Source organism: Centroberyx gerrardi, chromosome 20, assembly GCF_048128805.1.
Source record: "Centroberyx gerrardi isolate f3 chromosome 20, fCenGer3.hap1.cur.20231027, whole genome shotgun sequence".
NCBI classification, from domain to species: Eukaryota; Metazoa; Chordata; class Actinopteri; order Beryciformes; family Berycidae; genus Centroberyx; species Centroberyx gerrardi.
In genome coordinates, this window is record NC_136016.1 from 8,115,282 (window position 1) to 8,142,179 (window position 26,898).

Below are 26,898 nucleotides of genomic sequence, written 5' to 3' on the forward strand. Positions count from 1 at the left end.
TGCAGTGCAGCCATGTGTCAAAGTCTGATCCTGGATCTAAAAGAATGAACACTGTGTTCATGTTTTTATGCCAGATGGTAGCTGAAAGGTCAAACACACGTATGGGGCTCACTGCATAGGGATCAATCCAGTAGGATCCCCCTGTGTTTCTATGGTGGATCCCCTTGGGAGAGACGCCACCAAAGGATTTTTTGAAATCAGCAGGCTACAAAGAAGGACCCCCTACTTCAGGTCCTGATTCCATGAAGGCAGACAGTCCCAAGCTGAGTGGAGAGACAGCTACACCCCATTCATTCACTTCCAGGAGTCCATTCAATACTGCACACTCTGGGGAGAAAACTAATTGGACATTTAACTAAAAATATGTCATCAAACACCTGCAAAAGTAATTTCTACACACATTAGGCATGTAATTACATTATTACACAATAAGAAAAAGTCACAATGTATTTATATATAATACCAAGCAAGATGTCGACCTTATTGCTTTAATTCCTCATTTTATCCTATGTTAGTAGCTGAACATAAAAAGTATTTTGTTATGGGGTAAATTAGTTTATATTTCAACTTCTTTTTAGATATTGTGAACCCAGTACCATATACCATATATGCTGAGCGTATTGTTACATGCTTAGGTATACCGCAAAACATGTACATTGCCTAAGAAATTGTCAGCTGCATGTCATCAAACAAAGTGTCATGGCCCAACCTCTGAGACGAGCACCAAATAGCTTTCTCTTGACGCAAAGGAAGATGAGACTTGTCCAACAGGCAGAGGAATCACATAGGAGCCCCACCGCCTGACCGTCGCCTGTGACTGGATTCTCTCTGATCTACTCTTTACTTAATGAGGTGTCATGTACAGTTTATATAAAAGGTATGACCTTATTAAACCATGAGTGAAAGGGCGAAGCAATAGCTATGGAAAGATAAATGGCGAGGCTGTGTAGGGACTCACTTTGCCTTTAACATCCATGGGACAAGAAGCCTTCATTCAGACAGTTCAGAGAGGTATCCATGACATTTGGCTTCATTCATACTGTGCTTTCAAATAGAATGACTGAAGAAAAGAAAAAAAAAAAAAAATGACGCAAGATATTACAGATCAGATAATTATATTCATTGAAAATTTATTTTATTTATGTTGTTTGCAAAACATCTTTAAGAAAAAAACTCAATTTTCACTCAAGCAGAAGTATTCATCAATAAACAGCTTTTCAAACAACAGTTTTTAAACTGAAATCAGTTAAATTGCGGGTAAAAATACAAGTGATCAAATTGGGAAAATGAAATCAACATTTTGAAGCGTGACTGGTTTAAACGCCAGATTGTGATACTTACAGCAAAGCAAAATATTGTGTGCTGCATGGAGCCATGATTTGAGCTGCAACATTACTGCCAATATACATTAAGTTTCAATACAATAGAGGATAATGGACCATTTCCCTAAGAGCCGGAGTGCTCTTTAAATCAAACCCCCTTCCTGAGACTGCGCCAAGCTTTCTAAAGCCTATTCTTGTTATTCTTTTCCTTTAACTTGATTTCTGACAGCCAATTCAATTAGGCTGGATATGTGTGGGTGTAAAAAAGGCAGCATGACAAACTCGGAAGATGGATGGCAACCTTTGCTTCACCATTAAAATCACAATTGTGTCGTATCAAAGCTCAATCCATCGGAGTTTTACCAGAAGCAGGAAAATAAACACAAACTTCCACTGCAGCGGCAGACGGGGGCAAAGCTAATCACCTGCTGCACTGCAGTTGTTCTTGTAAAGCATCTGCATACTTTATAGGTTTTCATTTTGGGCTGAGTGGATGAGATGGCATTTCGTACATCCGCCACCGTTAATTAAAAGTTTGTCTGACAAAAAATCTTGAAATAAAAAAATAGAGCCAAAGGCAGACCGAGAATGTTTTAGCTGGATAGAGGTTTGGTTTTCGGGAGGTAAGGCACGGTGACTCATGGGCCACCTGACCTTAATGGCGGTCCGCGGGGACGCTCTGTCTGGCCGAGCCGCCGTCCGAGTCATCGGGCGCCGAGGAGGAGCTGACCCGCCGGCGGATGAAGGAGTAGAGGCTGACGTCAGGGCGCCGCGCGAGGCAGCTCTTACACACCGAGCTGTAGTACTGCCCCAGGAGACCGTACACCTCCCCTGTGACGGAAACAACGAGTGTAAGCCGGCCATTCTGCACGCCACACTGATGCCACAGACATGGAAAAAAATCTCTCTGTTAAGTTATTAGAAAGCATAATTAATCATATCACCAAATCATGCAACGTGATCCTCTGAGAGAAAGAAAAATGCATGCACAGTTTCAAGCGGGACTGGGAGCAGGCAGAGAGGCTGTTTCCCTTACCGACACTGATGTTCCTCCCAGTGAGCAGCGAGTGCATGTTGTGGACGTCTGTCATGAGCTGCCTGTCACCAAAGGTGAAATAGGCCACATCTCGGCCCGCCTCGGCAGCTGCCAGCATCTGGAGCAGAGCTAGAGGAATAGAAGCCCTGAGCGTGTTAAACCTCTCCGGAGAGTCACACAAAAGCCGCTTCCATACAGTACAGTGACAAGTCTTCACATTCATCCATACAGAAAACAAATGTACAAATAACCTGATCATGGAGAATAAAACAAATAAAGGCTTTTAAGAGGGTTTTTATATAATTTGAAAATACAAAGTAAGGAACAAACAAGACAACCAAATATATACAACTTGTTTGTCTCTTCTCCAGATCTGTTCACACATTGTCATTTTCTCACTTGTAAAAATGCAGCAAAAATTAAATAAAGACCACTTCAGGGAGATGAAGAGTCTCATCCAGTAGCCCATGCTAACATTCAATGTGAGTGGCACCGGTCTCGGTGGCTTGTAAAAGGTAAATAATCCAGGGGATAGGTCTCACCCCCGCTGACAACTCTGGATTAGTCACCGAGTTCCAAAGAGAGGCTAGGTCTGGCCCCGGAGAGTTGTGAATATTTAAAGAGGTTGGAAATAAGTCTGCTGATTAATGAAGGCTGGGACAGTGGCACGGTAACGAGCGGCGCTGAATAAACATCTGCACACGGGGGCTAAGCTGGGTAATTCTACAGTTCGGCAGTTTCTCTCTCTCCTGCTTTGTATCATCAGTTTTCTTTAAAAAATTCTCTGACAATTAAAAATAGGTGGCTATGTGAGGCCACAGAAGGTAAGCAGAGGGGAACAGCGTCTACATTAAGAGCCTCTTCCCGGGAGGCATGTCATTAAGCAGACAGTGGGTGACTCTGCCAACGGAGGGCTGTAACTTGCTGCTGCTAATTAACAAATATGCATGGGTGTGTGTACGGTATGCAAGCGCTGCGGCTCCAGGTCAGGTGGAAAGTGACAATAATGTAGGGAAGGAAGCGGAGGAATACGAGCTTCTACTGGACGGCTAGTGTAAACTCTCCTGAACCTCCCAGCTCACTGACAGTGATACAAGGCTCAGGCAGAGCGCTGTAACCGATTGATGGACCGGGGCAGGCGATCAATTTCGCTATTAATGAAAAATATTAACTTTGTCAGTTGATCAATAAGGGGAAGGCAGACGAATAGGCCTTAAGTAAATGAACGCATTCCCCCGGAAGACTAATGGATGGCCACACTGATCTGTTGGAGGCTTTCAGTCTGAAATGCATTCTGTGATATCCAGCAGCAGCAGAGTCTACTGCACCAAGACTGTGTGAGTACATTCCTCCACAAAGCCCTATCCAGGGTCTCTCTACCTTGAGCTTACCTTTAAGACGCGTGTCTCCGCCGAAAACCCCACAGCCCCAGTTCCCTGTGGCCACCGCCGAGAGATTTTGGCTTCTTTCCTCGGGGCGAGCGAAGCCACAGTAGGCCTAAATAAAGAGAGAGGAAGACGAGATCGAAGTGTGCAAATTAAAAAGAAATGCAACTACAAAGAAAAGCACATATGGGAGAAAAGAGCTCTGTAGCAGACACATCTCTGGAGATATCTATACTGTACAACATAGTCTGACAAAAATAAACTAAGCCGTCTGTCATCAAAAACCTGAATGAACCAGGGTTTCGTGAGGTGACGCTGCGTCAAGCCGTCCGCCACATGTGGCAGGGCCGGTCACCGGTAAGTGGGGAGTGATATCTCATTTGGTATGTAAAGCCGGAAGCGGCTCCGATGTGCCTCGGGTCTTGGGATCACCGTACTGCTCCAGATCACTGGGACGTTTCATAATAACGAGGCCCACGTCCCCGCGCACTCGCACCCAAATGGAATATATAACGCAACAAAGTAATTGCATTTGCCTGCAGGCCAGCGCTTGCCACATTATTCAACGAATGCACACATAAAAGCTTTTGCGAGATCCGGTTGGCCTGGCTAAACATACATTTTTAACATCATGCCATTTGGCAGCTTCACACCTAACAGCTCGATTTCATTGCCATTGGTGTTAAATCGGTGTCAGTTTTACATATTTATAATTGCCTATTACCTATTTAAAGCATGTCCATGAACAATAGCTTGTGACACAAAAACAAGTCAGGTGGGTTGTATGTCACAACAGAGATCAGTTACACAGGCAGGATAAATTAAATGAAGGATTTGAAGAGGCACTGGACATTAATTTTCGCCTAGGAAATGAAGTGAATAGTGAAAATGAATTGTAAGTACCCATCCTCCCTCTGACCAGTCATAAATTCTCCCTGTGAAAGGGCAGATGTGACAGTTAGCTGAACAATCTTCGAAACAGGATTGATCTCCATGTTGGTGCATTCTTCACACCCCTGTCAGAGCTGTCAAACTCCTCCATGCTTTCTGAAGGCAGACTTGACAACATCAACATCTTGATTTTCTGTTACGAATATCTATCTCTGCCTGGGAGGAGTGACGTAGATCTGGAAATAATCCCGTTTAAAAGATCTGTGGTGTAATTTTCATAGTAATGATGAATGTAAAGTCCTGAAGTCACCAATAGTGCATTAAAATACGATTTGGGCCTAATAGTACAGTGGAATGACTATAAAATTAAGCTAATTCACTACAAATATGATATTCCATCAATCTACATAACATGTTAACGATGCTTGCATAACTCAAAATATTTACTCCCAGAACAGTAAACATGTTAATCAATTTCAGATCAACATTTGCGTGTGATGGTGAGACTGTGTTTTCCCAATTATCAACCACACTGAACACTAAAGCCAGTAAAACTGTGCAAGTCTAATATGAACTGAAATGCCAATTTAAGTGCAAATTGAAGGCATAACATTATTTGCAACATAAACCTTTTACTCTAATACTGAAGAGACACACGACTATGGAAGATCAAAGCGCTACATCAAAGAACAGTGGTAGACTGCCCCCCATGCTTCCACTGGCATAAATAATACAAACTGTTCATATTTATGTCTACAATGGATTACAAATTACACTTACAGCAGTGCTGACCATACAGCTACTAAAATGTGTTTTGCAATGACCTGACATTACGTTCTGTTTGTTTTAAATTTGTGTTTACATCCAAACCAACGCCAAAATACAAGAGGAAAACACTTATTTTTCTATAATGAAGGCAGACAGTGAAAAACAGAAAGGAGAAACAAAGTGAAGACAAAGAAAAGAGAAAGAAGAGAACGAAACACAGAAAGAGTAAGAAGAAAGCATGCAAGATATACAGAATGAAAAGAAAAGAAAAAAGGAGCAACCTTGTTGAGTTCTCGGTTGAGTCTGGCTGGGTGAAACTGTTCAAGGAAGCTCCTGAACTGCAGTGCATCAATGGCCACAATCTCTGTGCATTTCCTCTGCCAGCCGTCTCTGAAATTAATGAAAGGAAGACCATTTTTGCACTGTTTCTTGTACAACAATATAACTTCAAAATGTATTTATTTGGGAATTGTTGCCGGATAGCGAAAGCAAATAAGATTTTTTTTTTTTTTTACATGAATAACAGAAAAAAAATATTTAAAAAAAAGTGCTCACTTCTCAGACCCCAAACTTGTGAGAAACAGCAGCACAACCAGCAATACTGCACATATTGTGGAGGTTTTTTGTGCCATCCTAATAATTATAGACCTGTTGACTAGTTTAGTGATTAATTAATAGCTAAAGCGAGCTAAAGCACAGTATGTTCAGAACTGCTGTCATTGGTAAATTACCTCGGTGGGGAAATGCTTTGAGTGGATCACTCTACTTAAAGCAACAAAAAGTGGTTTATAAAGCTTTATAATGCACTACATGACCAAGCATCTCCCTTTACTTAAAGCAAAACCACATGAATAGCTGTTCATGAAGCTCTATAATACACTACAAACATGGAGCCATGTAAAACCAAGAAGTGTTATAAGACAAGTTTCTAACAGCGGGCATTATGAAACATTACAAACATATTCTATAAGGGATTGTAACCAAATACTAAATATTATAAATGAGCTTTATAACCACTTATAAATCACTGTAGGTGCTTATAGTGTCATAAGACATATTAACATGCTTACAGTGTATTATAGCTGCACTTTTGTCCTATAACCACATACTTCGTAGTCTTACTCAAATGATCTAGGTGTACTGTACGTTTAAGATCTGTTGCAGCTCTTACTCCTCATAGAGATGCAATGAAAAGCAAAGAGGCTGGAGAGAGAGAGAGAGAGAGCCTGGCACTGGTGCATGACTATCGTTTTAATCTTTCCAAATACTCTTGTCACCTGAGGGAACCAAAAGGGCTGCAGTTCAAAACTGTTTATATATCTGATATGCCTGAAAATAACCTGAAATTAAAGGTCCCAATCTGAACTTCAGCCTCACACTTGTGTCTTTCACATCCAAAATAATTACAATGTGGAGCCTAAATATCAAACTATGTGTTGCTGTCATAAGTCCAAATACTTGCGTAGCTCACTCTACGATACAATATGCTGAACAATTTTGCGATGTTGTAATGTATACCAAATTACGGAAGGGTATAAAGTACTGCTTTGTTATTGGATTGTACAACTTAGAGGATGGCAGGGTGGCCCAGTGGTTAGAGCAAACATCCCATAACAGAAAAGCCACAGGTTCGATCCCTACAGCAGCTATATCCTCCTAAGAGTCTTAGAGCAAGACACTGAATATAATATAGAATATAATACTTTGCACTAAGAAGAAACAAAACATGGCAACAAGCAAAACCTCAGGGGGGTGAAGACTTTTTTTAAAGTCTGTATATTCACCGTTATCCATTTTTATTTAAATATTTAAATTGAACGTCACTACAGCATCCACACAGAATAAATACCTGGGAGTTGTGTCCTGATGGCTGCCACCCCATCTGTAGGTCTGTGCATAGCCTGTGTATTTACTGTACTGCTGCGTACCTGGTAATCACATGCAAGGACACAAATCATACACCAGTGCAAATATAAGTTAACATATTAACCCATAATCTAAGACTTAGGGTGAAAAAAAACAAACATATGAGAATTAAAGGATAATTCCTGTTCTATTTTCATGTGGTAAATGACTTTTCATCTGGAAGGTAGGTGAAACAGAAATTCCTGGCTAGTTCTCATGGTAAAAGCCAAATAAACATCTACAGTTTCACCATCAGTAAGGCTGAATGAATGAATGTCACATGGGCAGTTGCAAAGGGCAAAGTGGTCCAATTTTGGGTAAAATAATCCTCCTTCAGAACAAAGCAACATGTCTTTGATTTGACCAAGACTTATGAACCATGACAGGGTTACGCCTATGACTGCCATTGATTTACCATTAGTGGTGATAAATGATGCTAAATGATTGTGTGACAATTACCAGAAAACCAAAAACATGCATCCCAGTTTCATTTGGCTCTCAAGCCAAAGAACCATCTGAATATCATAATAAATAAATACATCAATAAAAAAAAAAAAACAGGAATTATTTTAAAGCGATGACCACAGTCTCCTGAAATGTTCCAGTCTTTGAAGGAAATTTTGCATAGAAATGCATTAATAGAAAAGGAAAGGTGACAAATTATGAAAACAACAGTAAAAAGTTTTCAGATGAGAGCTGACGACACGGAGCAGCTGTCTCCTGACAAGAGGAAGGTCAAGTTATTACCCCGCTTGAAAAGATGTGAGAGGCAGCGACCGACCGCCAGCCCACAGGGGAACGCTCAACACTCGTGAAAGGGTGGGGTGGGGGAGGGGGCGGAGGGTGGGGGAGGCAACAGCACAGTCAAACAAATGAGGCCACAAATTAACTTCCCATTCATTAGCGCTCATTAGTACCTGGCTGTTGAGACCACTGGTTGAGGCTCTTGGCGCTGCGGGCTGAATAAACGAGCTGATTAGTAGCGGGGCCTTTGTCAGCGGGGAACTAGGAGGTGCGCTCCTGTGAGAGGGAACCTCTAGAGCACGCTTCACTTGACAGACACGTCACTAATAATCAGCTCGCCTCTGATTTTTATTTTTCTAGTAACAAGCGCAATCACTGCCTCAGTAAGACATCAAAGTGCCTCTTCTAGTAGCCCTGTGTGCAGTTTCAACAATATAGCTGACCAAAGAGCACAATAGGCTATAAGTATACTATATATACATTATATACACACACACCATGGAGACATACTGCATAAATCTAACATTTGAAAGAACCACTTAAGGAAAGAATCACTCAAGGAAACAGCCGATGTCAGCATTGCATTAGACGACATCATGGCTATCAAGCGAAATACATATGACTGTGTTATCCATGTTTTATGATTTAAGATGTAGAAACACTTCAAATTATCATCTCTTTGCTTGACTTTGTACAAATCATTAAGAATTTCTTTAACGCTTAACACTGAGGAGCCAAATTCCCTTTCAAGTTAATGGATTTTAATGAGCAGACTTTACCCTGGATAAAACATTTGCCATAAAGCTCGAGCTAGAGGCTATATATGGATTGTCAAGTCACTGAAAGCTGGATGGATGGCACTTGTAGCCTGACAGCATAAGACACCATGAGAGGAGCTGAAGGGCCTTATCCCATAATAGATTAGGCTTACTCCATTCATACTATTGGCAGCACATAGACGTCTCATAATGTGCGCCCTCTTAGTACCTGCAGGTGCGTTTGCGTCTATACTAAACTTGAAGCCCTTACACTTCTATGCACGATTTATAGCGAAAGAAAAACATGTACACAGGTTTTTTAGTAGTGAGTCTATGCCAAGCTTCATACACTCCTGATCCATGAGACTCCTGGTCTTAATATGCGTACACCTAACCTTCACAAGTGGACCTTTTCCTCTTTCTTCAGTCACCGGTCCTCCACAAATATGAGACTCTATGATCAGACATATTTACACATGAAATGAACAACCTTCAGGAACAGTGTGAATTATGGTTCGAATTTTTTATGCAACCCATTCGTTATTTAAAAATGATTTCTAACGGGCAGACGGATCATTCATTCCCATGCAAGGATGTCTGCCCATCAGGAATTATTTCTGAATAACAAATAGGTTGCATAAAAATTTACAAACATAATTCACGTTGTTCCTGGAGGCTTTTCCATTCATGTGTAAATATGTCAGATCATAGAGTCTCATATTTGTGGAGGACCAGTGACTGAAGAAAGAGGAAAAGGTCAGAGGCACATCTCATTGTCATCTCAAGGCAAAACTGGGCGAGCGGAGAAGATTTCCCACGAGATTCTATTGTCAAGGTCTGCATGTCCATAAACCGCCAGAAACCTTGTTTCTCACCTTATAAAATAACATTCACAGTTGTCTGCAATAAAGATACTATCAAAAAAATAATAAATAAAAAAGTGAAATGAAAAATCCACTGTGTAAGGCCAACATGTGTTTTTTGTAGGCTATTTGAAAGCTGCAAACATACAGGACCGCCATCCAACCCCCTGAATCTATAGACGAAGCAGGATTTTGTGCAGAGTAGGGGGAACGTTCTCCAGGCCACTATCTCCTGCTCGCCTGCCTGCCTGCAGCTTGCGTCACATTTCCTGGTCAGGATTGCCATCGATGAATCATCTGCTTTCCCCTTGATCCTATTTATACTTTTGACCGCCCCGATGGCAGCCAGAGATGTAGCAATCAGGGAAAATTCAATTAAGCCTGGGCACTTTTGCAAATTTCAATGCAGGGGTAAGATCCATTAGCCCCGCTGCTGTGCGCCAAAACGTATCACAGAGGAATATGATTTACCACGTGGCCACAATGCAGCCAAGGCTCGGACTTTTAAAATGGGGGACAACAAATACGGGCGGGGTTTAATAAAGATGATGGAATGGAAGAGTCCATTAGCGGAGCAGGTCTTGGGCAGGTCCTCCCGCTATAATTAATTCTCGGCCGCGGTAATAAAGTTAAGTGGCGTAAGTGGAGGAGAGAGAGAGGGCCAGCAAGAAGTCTGAAGGTGACTCCGCCAAAGTGAGGTGCTCTGACGCAGCTGTATGAATGCTGATTGGGAGGGCGGGGCTTCCTGGCAGATCCAACACACCGCAGGCTTATGGATGCTCTCTTATATAATCTTAGACAGTTCAACTATTTATGTGGGATGGGCATGTGCTCTATAACATAGTGAAGTCACTGAGGATGTTTCAGGGGTGGACAAAATAATATTTAATTTCAATATCATAATGGGAGAAACTATTTTTAGATCCTTGTTCAAATGTCTGTATATCTTGAAGTTGTCGTGGATGATATGGGAAATTCCCTGCTCTACAAAGACTACACTACACCGTTTAAACTAATTCTTCTGAGACCTGAAAAGCAGTGGCAGCTAGGCTCACATTAGATAAAGAGGAGTCATTACTCTCGCATTGCTGGAACTTACAGACTACAAACTGTTCCAAGACAGCCTACTGAGTGTGTGAGACACATAAATGAAGATAAAAGTTTTTGAACATGGTGTGGTGTTTCACACGCCGGCAAATTGATGGTCTAAAAAGTTGGATGATGTTAATAATATCAGCTATTCTGCATTTTTCCTGTTTTCGCTGTCAACAGACTGTATAATGGTACCAATTAATGCTTTTTGTAAATTCCAACAGATTCCTCTGCCACTTTATACAGCAAACCACTGTCTGCGGGATAAATCTATATTTGCTACAGGGTGGTGTACATAGTTAAATTAATTACAGTTTTCCATTTCATGTTTCACACTATTCAATACTACATTTCTGCACCTCTTGCAGACTGAGATACGTTTTTGGAAGGAAAGTTGAACGGTAGCTTCAAGTCACAACAAACTGAGATAAATCTGGCAATCTAGCAATGAGATCAAAACCAGCTGAACTTTTAACTTTTTTTTTTAAAATTGCCATACGATTTTAATGCCACTTATTTAATCTTACTACATAGTACAACAGTACACAGTACAACAAGATTTGTTTTACTACCCTGTGGCAGTGCCCCAGGCTTAAACGCATCTCAACAACCACAAGACAAAGAGCTATACCATTGCATGCAGCTATTAAATTCACATCAGCTGTAAAATAAACTCCCTTATGAAGGGCTCAGTAGATCTATCAGATAGGAGAAGCCACACTTTTTAGTAACTCAGCTGTAAAATCTACACAGTATTGATTTAAACAGACATGGTCTGGGGTCAGCCAAAACTGAGGACAAAGGAGGTAAAGAAAAATATTTTTTTTATTGTGGCAAAATGCATTCATGAAGGCCTACTTCAATTTTGATTAGTTATGACATAACGTTCTATTCCTATATTCCCACTGTAAAAAAAAAATCACGCAGCTAGAACAGTCTGCATTAAAATTAAATTTGCTTTTTAAAACACTGAGTCTAGACGGATAAATGAACGGTGTCTGTTTTGAAAGAGACAGGGCAGAAACAGGCAGAAGCTATCAGCCTCCTGCAGTGATTCCTTAAATCTAGCTCCTGTTACTGGGTCTAGTGGGTCGCCACCACTTTGTTTGTCGCAACCACTCTATACGTAAGTACAGTGATAAGTAATTACTTAACAGAAAGACCCAACAGAGCAATCAAGAAAGTCGAGTCTCCAACTCCCAAATAAGTGATGGAGCTCTCCTGTGTTGCCAATCAAAGGGAAGACAGTGGCAGGGACAGATACAGTAAACAGGGCGATTGCCACAGCCATCCTTCAGCCTCTTGCTGTGCCAGGATGGGGTAAATTGAAGGGGTCTGCAATGTCTACTCCCTGCTGTGTGTGTGTGTGTGACTGGAGGTGCTCCTCTATGTTTGCTCTGTCAAATTATACTGTAGGTCACGTGTCAGAAGAGTTGACCCGGGTATTATTGATCTGACTTGGATCAGTGCACTAAAACATGAGTTATTAGCGAGTAACATGATAAATAGGGTGGGGTTTTTTTTTCAATGGGCACTGTAGTGTAACAGGGCGGAGGTGAATTCTGATCGCTGACCTGTGATGATCAGACACTCGTTGTGGTCCAGGGCTTCGGTGAAGAGGCGAGAAACGATGAGCTCAGGGTTGATCAGAAAGCGGATTTCCTCTTGAACCAGACCGTAACCGGTGACGCCTCCTCCCACAAACTGATTGGCGAAATCCACCTGCAAATCAAAACGGATGACTGACAGCCAAGAGAACACTATCACAAAGTAGGGTGGAGGTTATGGATCCATTGGGGAACATTGCCTTCAGTGGATCCACCCTGCAGACAGCACTTACTCTCTACTGTAACTGCACATCCATAATATACATCTAGCAGGATAAAATGTTTACTCATATGTACTTGTTCTCAGCTTGGTAGACGACTCTTGGAAAACAAAACAGCAAGCAAGTTAATCTGAGTAAAAGTGACAGAATAGAATATTTTTCTTTTCCATGTAAGGTATATTGTCCTAAACTTGGACGCCAGGAGGAAAACACGTCATAAAAGGGTCTAAGCCCTTTTTCTCCATTTTTGACAGAGCCCCTGACAGGCTGATTGGGATGGCTGCCTGAGGTGCTAGTGTTACTCAGACATCTGTCCCCCGTGCCAGAATGAGCTCTCCCCAGGAGCAGCACTTAAGTGTGCTGCTGCCAGTGGCAAACATCAAAACAAGAGAACAGTCAGACGGTCCAAAGTAAACATCTCCCTCCAGTCGTGACAGGCTGTTAAATTGACTACCGACTGATGGTCCACGATATCCTTCACCACTTGTTTGTGTGCTTTCAGTTTTGCGCAGAGTTCTGTAGGTGACACTAATTTACTTGTTTATTTTCGTCTGTTTACCAGTCGAAAGGAAAGAAGCATCTCATCATTTCAGCTCAGACACAGACATGAGAACTGATAGTTTCGGTCTGATTGTATAATCCTCCATTTTGAGGACTGACAGTTGTGGCTCACTGGCCTACAGACAGCCCAGGCCAACCCCGTCACAACCCCGGCAAGAGCTGGGAAGCGGCAAGCGGCAGTCTGATAGCAGATCTCCCTGAACTGGTCACTCAACTCTGGGACAGCCAGAGTCGGCCAGCCTCCCAAGTCCGCTTTGACAGGCTGTCAGCGCCCCCCGCCTCACCAGAGCGTCCATCAATCCTGGCTGCGGCGTGCCCCGGAGCTGGTCATGTGTGCACATCAGCTGTCAGCTTGTGGCAACTGGAGGCAAACAAAAGGTGAAAGGGAGAGGGGGCCGTCCTGACAGTGTATAGGAAGCACGGCCGACGCAGAGAGCAGAGGAGGCTCAGAGGCCTCGACCCCGGTCCCAGCACACACTCCAGCCGACATGTCACCCGCTCCCTCAAAGGCCTTTTCAGCAGTAGTAAGCATTCTGGGTGAAAGACTCCAGAATGTGGTGGCTCAGTGACTGACTACCGAAGGGGGAAAAGAGGCAGGGAAACCCAGTATAACACGGAGTAACCAGCATCTCTTAAACTAAGAGCTCCTTATGTATTTCTCCATGTCCACATCTTCTTACCTGAAGCATTCCACAGCCATCGTCCTCAATGGTGCCTTCACATGTAATGTGGAGCTTTGTGAGCTGAGACTGTGAGCTGAAATACAAAGAATGCCCTTTCCAGTTAGCAACTACAACAATAAATATTTGGCTTGCTAGTGTTTGTGTTGCAACCAAACAATTCAACTATTGGATTTGTGGACTGCAGTGATTTTGCAGTGCTTGATCACATTGTCAAAATGCTGCACCTTTTCCAATTCGGAGGTCTATCCAAACTTTTTCGTGTGAATGTTACAAGTCCAGTCGGCTCTGAAAAGCAAAGGGGGAAAAAAAACAATCTCAATATTGCATCTTATTTTGTAACAGAAATTGCATTACTAAAGAGGCCAATGCTTCTAATATGATGTGAACACTTACTTTGCTCAGTGACACTTTTGAAATAGCACATCAGGGTTTTGAGCTTCTCAATCTTCTTTGGAGATGCCCCCTCAAACAGCCTAAAAGCAGAAGGGGAATAATAAATTTAATTCAGTTCCTGTTGATATTAGACTACATATGATGCTGCTCTTGCCAAAATGAAAAGCAGTACTTTTTTAGCAAGCGGCTGGATATGACATCACGGCCAAGCACCGCATCTTTTATTCAAGAAACTATAGCCAAGACCAGGAGAAAAGACACTGTGTATAACCGGTACTGTAGAGACACAAGGCCTCCACTTTGGCCATGTGAGTTCAGTCATGCTTTAACTTTTGATCTGAATTAGTTCATCTCTCACTCAGCTTCCCTTTCAGTCACTGCCCGATTATGTAGGAGCTCCTCCGCTGCTGCAACAATGGAGTTGCCCCAGGCCTGCCATCACAAAGTCACACTCATGTGCCACTTCACAGCACTCACACAAAAAGGAACAGAGAGGGAAACAGGGCTCCCTCCTCAGGGATACATTAAGAAGCCCTATGTCCCATTTAAGGAGCACAGTCCTCAGGAGGCAAAATGTCAATCCCCCTGAAAAAACACACACACACACACACACACACACACAAACACAAAAGCTGCTAGCAGTGAGGTGCAGTGGGGGAATGCCCTCCCAGCATTAAGACCACCACCGCCACCCTCTCGAGCCGACTCTAAAGAACTCCACTGCCCGCCCCACATGCCATAACAATGAGTAAGAAATTTCATGTGAGCAAAATGAAATAACGACAATGGCTTGATGCACTGAGAGCCCTTCAGGGGCAGGGAAACTCATTCATCTAAGTCGACTCCTGCTTTCATTTCTCTTTTCTGTCAGTGTGGCCGGTAGGAACAATCTTGCGTCATGTAGTCCTGAGGGCAACCTGTCTTTGACATGAGCTAGCCACTGGTGAGAGCAGGCTTTTAGTAATGGAGCACAATATGGTCTTTGGGGAACAGAGAATTAATACATGATTATATAATACCTATATATCCACCACAGGAGTGCAGAGAGTTATGATGTAACACTTGAAAGGGCTATAAGCAACTATGGTATGTATAGCAAATCTGGGTTCTCCATCATAAGAACAAGAAATAATTTCTCAAAAAAAATTTAGCAAATAAAATAATACAAAATAAATAAATAAATAAACAACTTCTAATATAGAACTTAGTTAACTACACTTAACAGTAAAAGAAGAAGAAGAGAAGAAGAAAAACAGAACCAAACTTTGAAAAACAGAGCAAACTTTAAAGGAGGTTTCATCTGCTTATAAAAAGCTGTGATTTTATTTCCTCTGAGTATTCTTATGAAGTTCCAATCAATAAAAGATGAAAGAGAGCTTGGATCCCGCAGCTCTGTACCAAATCTAATAAGAAAATGGAAGCACAATATTCCAAAGGATTTAATACTTGACAGATGCCAAATTTGTGATTTAGGACAATTTTCAGGGATGTTGAAGCCACAGCATTGCTTTACTTTTCAATCACAGCAAAGCCCATATGTGAAATACTGATGGTAAAGACCGTCGTCGCAGTCTTCCGCAAAACAGCCAATGGCCTTCTCCGTTATCAAAGCAGCCATCTGAGTCAATGTTAATCTAATTCCCTCCTCCATTTAGGTAATTACACTGTGATGCCGACAGAGATGGGGGACGCTACTGAGCAGTGATCTGTCAAAGCAAGACCGCTGATCCTGTTGCCTTTAAGGAATTACCAAGAGGCCTGCTGCATTACACCAACCCAATGATCTGCACAATGAAAGCTTTGCAGAAAAAAAAAGTCTAACTGACCATCCCGTTTGCCATATTTGATGCTTTTGAAGGAAAAGGTTTGGCTGGGAATATCTTTCATGATGATATCAGAAGGACTGATCATTCTATCATGAGTAGAAAGGATGAAAGGATAAAGAAAGATGATCTGGAGAGATGTATAGGTAAATCTGACAGCTGCTAGAGTGAGACAGAATGACCAACGGTAGTGTCCCTATCCATAAAGGTCAATGAATCAATGTGAAATATCGAGGAGAGCTATGAAATGTGAAGAGGCAGGGCTGCTAAACAGGCAGATCACAGTTAAAGCAACTGTTTTTCCATTCCAAAGAAAATCAATTAAATTCATGATAAATGGACACAGTCAAGTACTGTGAATCCCTCTGCATCTGGAATCACAATGTACGCTGGCCTAGGGTTGAATCCCAAACCTTTTCTTCTGTGTCTCCTTTACTCTGTCTGATCCCTTCTTATCATTCCCATTATATCAGTAAACACTTTAGAAAGTGGAAAGTTCAGTCTCCTTTCAAAAACGGATACAAATTAAAAACAGTGAAATGTATCTGATCCCTTTGCCCTTTCCTCAATCAGCTCCATACGGTACATAGGAGTACTCTCTGTGACAAGAGGCAGAATGCACAGCTCTGGTTAATAATCCAATCTGTAAATAATAATGCAGGGACTCAAAAAAATGTATTGAAACATAGTCTCAGGCTGGTCCTGGTAAGCTTAAGGAAATGTCTGCACTGTGCTTGATAATGTGATTACACAATGAAAAACCTCACGGTGGCTCTTAAACATGCTCAATTGAATTGTAACTGATCTGCTCTATGCCTGTTTTTTGTGGAAGATAATATATTTTAGAGCACTGTGTAATTGAGGAAGTCAGACTGATCAATATCGTTACTCTCTATGCAACACAGTGATCGTTTATGGCCAGTCGTATAACTCTGTGTGTAGGCATTGCATCCGACTACATATAAATTGGCTGAATAAACGCCCAGCGAGCAGATTAGGGTAAAATGATTAGTGAGGAAAGCGTATACAGTACTGCCCCCTCATGGAAATGAGACCAGTTGTCATAAAATGTCCCTTCAACGTGAGCAGTTTACAACGAGGTTATGGTATATAACTTAACAAAAGATAATGTGTCTAATTACCAGGTTCCTACAGTACCTGTAGAAGTTGATGTCTGGGTAGTTGGAGTACTCAGTCTTCCTGGAGTTGCGTCGGGGGAAGGTGCAGAAGAAGGCGTTGGCAAGCAGGCATGCCACCTGCTCCTGAGACATGGTGATGGAGTGGTTCATCCCTCCCTTAAGGAGGGGTATCGGCTAGAGGGGGAACAGAGGTATAACTGAGGAAGGTCAAAATAATTTGTTTTGTCAATTTGCTAAACAAGACACTGAATTATGTTACATAAATGGACTAATTTAGCACCACTCTGGGCTTCTTGAATCAGCCATCATAATTACAATCAAGGTCCACCCATGCTCACAATAAAAGCTACAGGTTTATAAATGAACGTTGCATTGGTATAAGCACTTCTGTGATGACAACGTGGAGAGGTTGTTGCATAAAGGCAATAGAACAGCAGGAGAAATCTCTTATTTGCAGGGCTACAGGTTGCACTGCCATAACATTTCAAAAGTAAATTTAGGAAATTACCATTTGCAAACAACACAAAAATAATGACTGTACTCTGTTGGTAACACTCACTTGAAGTTCTCCATTACTGACCAATACAACACATAATTCAGTTTGCAAACTCGTTACCAATTTTGGAGATGGTAGTAGACGAGCATGTGGGGAACCCATTCAATTTGATCTACTATCAATCTCTGTATATCCACCTCAAAAACAGACATAGATTTCAATAGGCTCTGTGCAGCAGAAGTGGCATTTAAATCGATCTTAGACAAGCTGCTCAATTTTCTGTCTCATTATTGCCAAGTTACTTGAGACCCGGGGGCAGAAATCAACTCTTATGCTGCAACACAAAACATAACTTTCAATTCCACTCTAGTGAAGACTGTTGTTTAATGTGATGGGCCACAACACTTAAATTGCCACATGCATCAATCGACACCGATTTAAAAGCACAATTCTGCTGGCTTGAGTAAAGAAACTACTTGTGTTTGAGTGCTAAAATTAATCAAACCAGGGATAGGTTTTACACATAGAGGAGTAAAATTAACCGGACAGATGTTTTGCTGCTTGGTCGACTGATTACTCAAAACCTTCTTAATGAGCCTGTTCCTGCTGCAGACACACTGTCCTTCATCATCCACAGGCCAAAGCACCAGATGACCAATAGGGCTATAAAACATGTGATAAGTGACCGTCAATAGCTAGACGCCTTGACCTCACCAATTTTTCACTACCATTTCTTAAGATTATGTGTCATGTCATGACCTTTGGGGTCAAGCTGCTGTGGTGATCTACTACGTCGCAGACCAGTGAGTCAGTGTCTATTGGCTAGTGATGCCTGTTACCTTGGTACACAGCTCGGATGCTCTCAGTGCTAATTGCACCATGTCTGGCAGCAGGGAACCAAACAGATGTTCAGCGGCATTAGGCTCCAGGACCTTGGAGAGAGGAAGAGATCGTGTTTATGTTTGTTTTTCACCAGAAACCTCAGCTGTGACATTATTAGCCGTTTGGACTGATTAGTTGAGACAGATAACAGACTCAAACTAAACAGCTATGATCCATATCAAAATGTTTGGACGTGTACAATTTTGTCGAGGAACTTAAAGAAACAAATCAAAAGGATATAAACTGTAGCCAAAATAGAACATAAAAAGTCAATATACTCTATTGCCTTATTAATCATAGCTTATAAAAACTCACAGTCCGAGGATGCAAACGAGCAAGCAATTTAAATTTAGCTTCCCAACATTCTTTGCTATGCCTGCAGGTATGAAACTGTTAGTGACAGATAACAGACTGTACAGTAGGCTGTTTCCTCATCTGGAACATTCAAAAAGGCATTTGTAAGATATGGCTATGTATTAATAAAAAGACTTTTGGCCTTAGCTGGGCAGTTCATCTATAATAATATCACAAGATCCAAATGTTAGTGTAACACACCAACCATCCATGACTCCACAATACTGCCTAAGTGCAGTAGTTTACAATAGACAATATATGCTGCCCTTATTTACAGCTGCATTGGCTACCAAATGTCAGAATGATCAATCACAGAGCAATTTCATCAAGGTTGCACGGCCATGCCAGCTGATTAAACAGGCTTCCTGGAAGAGATGCAAATGACCATGCGTGAGAGATAGATAGGACAGTGTGTTCCCTGGACAAGGAGCCTTGACTGGCGATTTAGCCTAGGACATTTATATTATGGCAAAGGAGGCCTGACTAAACACTGTCATAAGTAATGACCTGGTCGACATCATAAACCGCTCCTATGGGTGTAATGAATGAAGGCGGCTGACAGGGCGAGATGGCGGATATAGCTGAGGTAGCATTGCCCCGGCTCTTTAAATCAGCAGAAGACAGTGCATCAAATCAACTGAACTAACACTCTGTATGACTTCAAACAGGTCTATACATCACACCAAACTGACAAAGTAATCAAGCAAGATGCGGGGGGTGGGGGGGGCAACCAGAGCTCGCATCCAGATTTACCACAACGCCTCGTCCCCCTGTTCCTACTCCCCCCCGGTCTGAGCAATAAACCAATCCGCCTGCCTCTCTGGATATGTGACCGTGTCAAAATGAAACACTTGCGTGTTCATAACCATAAATACAGGGCTGGTCGGGCTAGAGAAAGAGAAGCGAACAAATCTGATGCTGTCCGTCACCGGCTTTTCGACTATTCATAAGCTGTGTCTGCTGAGATGAATATTCAGTGGAGGTGCTTGCCCTGTCATTCTATGCCATTCATGCCTACTTTTCTCTGACACTCAAAATCACCCTACTCTGACGTCTCCACTCCGCTCTGATGTCTCCAGGGAAATAAATAAATAAAAAAAACAGGGTGAAAAGTGGGTTACACTGCGTTTTTTGTTAACATAAAAATATGTATTTATGTGGGTTATTGACAGCTTTGTACCTAGGCTTCAAATTAATAGCCCTAACGTTTTTCCATCAATGCATAAATGAACAGTCCCCAGTGTGTTTACTTGTGTTGCACAGGGAATACATTTAACATAACCCATGTAGGATTTTCTTCGATTCATTTTTGTCAAAATTAACTGCGATAACAACCATCAACGCTACATTCTGTGGGCCATATGAACTGCTTTCTATCAGTTTATTTCAGCTAAAACGAACTGTCACTGGCCCTTCAGCATATTAGGTTGTTAAACCACAGATCCATTACTCAGCCAAGCTCTAAATAAATCTGAGAGAGCCAGGAGCATTAAACCATCTTCCTAAAGGGGAAATGTGTGTGTCCACTCTACAATGATATAGGGAATAAATAAAGCAAGTCTACGTGAGCTGTGAGCTACGGTGACATTTACAAGGCTTTTAAAAGTTCATTGCACGTGTCCAAGATGAAACCTAACATTTTTATTACGATTTTACTTCAGCTCTTTCAATGTCAATATATACACCCAAGGGTTTTACAATTTTTACTGAACAACCATTCATTGATGATACTGTTCTGTTCTGATGATACAATAGTTCAGTACTGTCTGCACTTTGCCTTACTTAACATTAATGAAATGTAAAAAAAAATCTGTTTGGTTAATATAAAAATATAGGTGATGAAGATCAAATGTTTGAAGCCATGATGGCTGGAAAACATGTGGCACTTATCAACTCTAAATCCAACTCTGATTCTGATATGTTTGATAGCATACTGAAAATTTAGCAGATTGCTAAAAGTTACATTTTGCCATTTTGGTAGAGTTCATGTAATCCAAATCCTACAGCAGCACCAAGAGCAACACAATTAAACTTCGGTCTGGGGCTAAAGCCTCTCAACACGTTATGGTTTTGTCCCACTAGAATTCCCACTCTAACGTGATTTATGACATACATACTGCATGCAGTCGATTCGACGGCATAAGGGCGGAGTAATGCATTCTCTGGGATGTAATGTCAGACATTTTCATTTCTGACAAGCTACTAAACATGACCTTTTGGCAGAAGATTAAATTACTTCTCTTGACTCCCACTTTCCCTCTGAAGGGCTGCAACATTCTCGAAAATGAAACCCATTACCATTCTTGTGCAAAATGACAGGAAAACATTTGACATACTGGCATCCAAGGAAAAGGGTATACATGTATCTTTTCCTGAGATGTGCGATATCAACCAAAAAAAAAGTAGTTGCTGTGCCTTAGACGATACCATGCAACACAGAGTGAGCCAATGAAACCTTGGAGAGCGCACTCCCTCACCAGAATGAGAATAAAGCCTGCTATTTATTTCCTCTGGAAGATTTTCTATATAAAACACTCATGTCACAACACGGCCCGTCTCTCAAAACGGAATATTCCCAGCGCTTCATGAGTCAGATAGTGGTACTGCACTCCCTGATTCTCTACACAGGACGACGCAGCGCCCATCAAGACTACACATGATGGATGGCCTCCAGACAAAGCAGGTGCAGAGACTGGCGACCGAGCCACGACCAATGAACCAACACTGCTCTGGCCGTCATGACGCAACTCGGGTCAATTTTTCCCTTGGCTCGTAAATAAAACGACTTACCAATAGCTGGGGACTGTAAATCATCCTCTGAACAGCACATGAACAACAGAACCTCGATAATCTGAACCACAGAAATCCAAACTGGCCAGATGTCCAGACAGGAAGAGTAAATAAAATGACAAATGAACTGCATTCTATTAATTGCGTGCAGTCATTGCAATTATCTTCTATATGCAATCAAAATCTTTTAACACAAATTGTTATCCTTTTTACCACCCAAGAGTTGCTAAAAGAGTTTGGTAGAATGTTTAATATTTGTGTTTTACCAATATACCTATCTAGGGTCATTCATCTAAATCTCTCCCTAAATCCCTACCTTAGGAGAGTTCGGAAGGCCAGTTGTTTTTACTTTGCAGCAGAAGGGAGGTTTTCCTTAGATTTTGGAATTGGAATTCAATGAAAGCATACGATATTGGATAACTATCTGCTTTTAGGATTAATCATGACTTGGATAAAGAATAAATGCCAAAGTGCACATGGTGGGAATGGTTACATGATGTGACAGACTACAAGGTGAGTACAAGAAAATGCACTTGCCAAACCTTGAGAGCTGCTAATAAATGGAAAAATGAAAATAAGGTGGCCACCACACTCAGCATATGGAGAAAAAGAGTGTGGTCTTTCTCAAATTATTCATTTTTGATCAACACTGAACTGTTCTCCAGTATTCGTCTTGGTCCTGTTTGTCACATCCACCATTCCCTCCTTTTCTCAAGCATGTTTGTTAAATCACTAGCAATTATTTAAGATTTTAAGAGTTTAACTTAAGCCATTACTTTAAGTTTCAGTCCAAAAGAATCCAATCAAAACTGCCAGAGCTAGGATTGTCATTTTTAAGTAAGTGAATTTGGTTGTTATTCTTGATCACCCTATATGATAGGCTCATATACTTATAATGAATTCATACCTCTGTTTTCTTGTAAAAGTCACACAGACATTAGCAAAATTGAGCCACAATGAATGCTAAATAAATGGGGAACATATGAGCTACCTCAGTATATTTCCTTTTCAAATTTTGCAAAGACAATCCTCATTTTGCATAAAACAAATGGCTGTTTAAGTTGCTATAAGATGAGTTAAGGTGTTTGACCTGGAATTATGAAACATGTTGCAGTTGCCCCTATGACTCCCATCCATTTAGCTGTAATGGTGGCTACGTTCTGAATTTGGAGCTATCAAGATTGCTCCAAAATGTAGGCCTACTATCTAGATTGATGCATACTTCAATTAAGACATATGCCAAGCTAAATCTAATTCAGTGTCAATGAGGAATCTGCATCACTGTGCCTGCCACAAGCTGCAGACAATATCATCACTGGCTAATGAGCCATCTGCGCTATGCTTGAACCAAGTTCTGTGAGAAGCACTGGTTTATGATACCTTCTGTTGGGCAATCAAGTGTAGTGATTGGACACTTAATGTATGTGTGTCCCTGTGTGTGTACATGCCTGCATGCATGTGTTCATTCAATGAGTCTTTCTTAGAGGGAAATTTTGACAAGTAAACAAAAGAGACTTACTTACAATTGAAATAGTAATAGTAGATATGTATATTGTTTACCTTAGTGCAGTACAAATGTAATGCTGTGAAGTCCCATTTCTTGGCATGTGCAGCACTGTATTTCAGTACTATGTTCTGTAACAAAGCACATACATGATTATATTTCAGTGACATGCAAAGGAAATCAGAATTCTCCTTTTAACTCATAAATGCTATTTATATATCTTAAAAAATCATTTTGGGAAAATATCAAGATTATGAATTATTCAGGGGGACTGTGTGCTTCTCGTAGTTTCTGGGATCATGACGCCATCTTGTGGCAAAGTCTTGTAACAACAAGCACAATATTTTACTGAAACAACATGAAAATGAAGTTCTGAAACTTTAATTTACAAGGCAAGAGATATGAAACTCACCTTCAAATCATGTGAGCTTGTAAGTTTCTTGGTCAAAGTTTCCTTGATTAACTCCCACCGGCTCTCATTCTGCAGCTCCTCTGTTTGCTGTAAAAGCACCATGTTAGTCAGCCTTCTGCCCTAATCAATAACAAGGTTTAGATGCACAACAAATATCTAAATCTTGCCATTATTTTGCAGGATATCTTCATAATTAGCTTGTGATTATAAGATTTTTTTTTTTATCCTAGTAGAAATTTGACTTTTGCTATGAACTGATCATTACCTCATTTACTACTGGAAACAAGTTCATCCCTGAACAGGGCATCTTGACGTGGACATCGTCCCAGGCATCCATAAACTTGGTAGGATATGGAACAGGAACCTTATCATTCTGAAGAAGGTCTGTCTGTCAATGTGAGTAATCAGAGAAAACAAAAAGCATTAGTAAATACAAAACCTGTGTGTGAAATACAAAGGCCTGTTAACAAAAAAGTAGAATTGTGAGAAACTCAAAGAATAATCATATTAAAGGACCAAACCATCAAATCAAATAAATGGAAAGTGAAGATTCCTAAACACATGTGAAGACAGTTAATGTGTTGGCATCTATTACTACATAGACACTGGGGCTGTATTTAGGGAGTATGTGAGCATAGCAATCTGAATCTATTACAAAGGCCTCGTTCATTACAGTCAACACGGGGTGCGGTCAAAACAATTTATGACTCATCATCACTCCTATTTTTATCATTTGTTTGTGTTGCTTCCACCCCTCATAGCGTTGTCTAATATCTGCTGATAATACTGCCATTGAACCTGAAAGGATTTAGCCACATCCCCCTGATTCCATGGAAGTGATTCACCACTGTGACCAAGTTGCGTCACATTTTGCCTCTTGTGAAACCACAGCCTTGCCAGCCGCTCTTTATATTGTGCTGCGTTTAGCAGAACAACTTTATCTTCACAGCGTTTGGTCAAGTATGGCTCAATCAAAAACAGAGCCAAACTCAAAGTCAAATTATTTAAATTCCAGATGATATTCCAGATGATAGGAGAATTGTGATATGTCTTTTTTAACCATGCAGCGTGTCTTATCATAAAAGTAATAAAAGTAAACCTGAACCTGAAGCTGAGCTGATATTTCATCACCAACAAAGTTTGTCTGGTTAAAAAAACACTGCAAAAAAACTATGAAGTAATTTAGTGGCTCTGTAGTCTGCTAGTGCCAGAACAATTCCATGGCATATTTTTGGCCTACCCGTTCCTTAGTGAGTTAGGCTAACCACTACTAATATAATTGTGGAAGATCACTTTCATCTCACAAAATATTTCTGTCCTGATGAAAAACCTATGAGGTATTTATGCAAGATTCTGAATTGGTGACCTAAGCATCATTTACCACGACCATCATGAAGATAGAGAGCCCAAATGATTGAATCACTGCTAGCAGAGACAAGCTGAAGATTACTCAAGGTATGGACCTAAACCATGCTAAAAACTACCCATACAATTATAAACCCACAACAAGTAAGGCTTAATCAACTGAAGTACTGTCTAGATTTTAAAAAATATAATTGCTCAAACCCTTATCAACACTGTGTGCTGGCCAGTAACATCTCTCAGCCGTGGAAGTGGTTGACCACAGTCAGGCATTCTCCTCAGCTCGCTGATCGGGGTTCCCAGCCATGTGACATCGGGCTTGACATCGGATGGAGCGCTTCCCTTGTCCCCATCTTGTTTCTCTGGAGATTCTTCTGGACTGTCACATCTCAAAGGTAAGCCTGGCGACGATGTTCCCGAAAAGAAGTCTGTTATTTTGGGGTTGGGTTTCGAGCCTCCTGAGCATCTCTCCGTTTCTTGTTTTTCTGATCCACCGTCGCTGCCGATCACCGGCTGCGTAAGCCCGCTGCCTGCAGAATCCTTGGAAGCTGGTGAGACTGGGTCGTCTTCCTCCTGGTCTTGTGGTGTCAAGGGTTGGGTTTCTTCATCCAGGTCGATGACAGCAGGTTCCTCAGCGACGTGGCAGGCGTGGTCCTGGCTCTCCGCGTCCAGAGACTGAGCTGAGGTGCCTTGAAAGCCACCTGCATCAGCCATTTCTACATCCTCTTGAGCTCGGCACACCTCAGCTGCGTTTATGTTTTTTTGGGGCTTCACCAGCCAGCGGTCAAGTGTACTTCTGAACTTCTGTTGCTGTCTGGGGCCGAGTCTGGGATGTGAAACTTTCGTCTTGACGCCTCGCAATCCACCAGCTCCAGTCTTTGGCCGCATATCCATCTTCTTCTCTTTATGTTCTCTCTTTTCTTGATCCATTGTCACATTATCTATGCTCGGACTACATAAACGTGGGCCTGAAGGACAGAAATGAATTTGTGTTAAGAAGGGGAAGACACAAAGACAAAACAAAGCCAGTAACTTGTTTCTGTCATATCAACTAGACATAACATCACAGTCCAAAAAAAAAAATCTAACCACAACTGTTACCTTTGAGAGACGATAATGGGGATATCTGGGCACCAGTTTCAACCCTCAGTCTCTTTGCAATAGGCTCAAAGTCTGTCAGTGCAGTCATTCTACACAAGGAGAAAGCAAGATGTGGGACCATTTACACCTTGTTTACAGAGACAGAGAAACAACACTGCATCCTGGCAGCTTAAGCATGGCAAGTCCCTCAGTGCATACTCACAATACAACTTGAGTTAACACCACCGACGAGGCCTGGTTTTGAATTGTCCACAACTGTTTCTTTGGCAGTCCTTTCTTCAGCAGGCGAACGAATCTCAAAATACGGTCTGCAGCCATACATGACACAATCTACTTGAAGAAAGCACATATCAGTGCTTTAGTTAGGGGCATAACTACCTGGCTAGCTAGCTATATCATTAAATGGTGTAGGACACTGCTATATAGTATAAAAGTAGTACTGACTTTTGCCTGACGTTGTAGTTTGCTGTCAAATTGCAGTAGTTCTTGTTAATCAGGGCCTGACCTGAAGAGACCTAACGTTAATTCTGTTAACTGGCAACAATGCCAGTCAGCCAACCATAGCTAGCCAGTACATGCTAGCTAGCTTTGAAATACATCGGGCTGTAAAAACTCAAGAAAGAGCGTAAAACACTTAAGCAAGTATTGTGCTGAGTGACAACTTTCTGATAGTATGAGCTCCAACCGACAGTATTTCAAAGGGTGGTGGTCTTTAGAAGTTTTAAAGGGCGCGATGTTGACAGTGCCTATGCGATCTTTGATCCAACCAGGTACCAAACAAAAACACTTCCGTGCGTGACTGACGT

The 26,898-nt window shown here is 41.5% G+C and overlaps 1 protein-coding gene across 2 annotated transcripts; it reads right to left on the reverse strand.

Moving 5' to 3' along the window:
• Positions 1–969: 969 nt before the first annotated feature.
• On the reverse strand, positions 970–26,851 carry LOC139918412 (poly(ADP-ribose) glycohydrolase). 2 transcript variants are annotated; one of them, XM_071907803.2, is made up of 19 exons: positions 26,608–26,851; positions 26,537–26,577; positions 26,295–26,422; positions 26,093–26,181; positions 25,196–25,959; positions 23,895–24,017; positions 23,630–23,716; positions 23,274–23,348; positions 18,527–18,619; positions 17,211–17,365; positions 14,230–14,309; positions 14,061–14,121; positions 13,834–13,909; positions 12,339–12,486; positions 7,252–7,330; positions 5,684–5,792; positions 3,750–3,855; positions 2,359–2,487; positions 970–2,153 (listed from the first exon to the last, which is right to left on the reverse strand). In XM_071907803.2, the coding sequence occupies exons 3-19, from the start codon at positions 26,408–26,410 to the stop codon at positions 1,978–1,980; spliced, it is 2,466 nt and encodes an 821-aa protein (XP_071763904.2). In that variant the 5' UTR covers positions 26,411–26,422; positions 26,537–26,577; positions 26,608–26,851; the 3' UTR covers positions 970–1,977. The 2 variants fall into 2 exon arrangements, with proteins under 2 accessions (XP_071763904.2, XP_071763903.2); XM_071907802.2 differs by having other exon boundaries at positions 26,295–26,577.
• Between the last annotated feature and the right edge of the window lie 47 nt (positions 26,852–26,898).

Coding starts and splice junctions, on each gene's coding strand:
- LOC139918412 (XM_071907803.2), bottom strand. CDS start 26,410: ATGGCTGCAGACCGTATTTTGAGATTCGTTCGCCTGCTGAAGAAAGGA. Junction 25,960..26,092: donor CCCATTATCGTCTCTCAAAG/GTAACAGTTGTG, acceptor TCTGTCCTTCAG/GCCCACGTTTATGTAGTCCG. Junction 12,487..13,833: donor ATGGCTGTGGAATGCTTCAG/GTAAGAAGATGT, acceptor TTTGATTTGCAG/GTGGATTTCGCCAATCAGTT.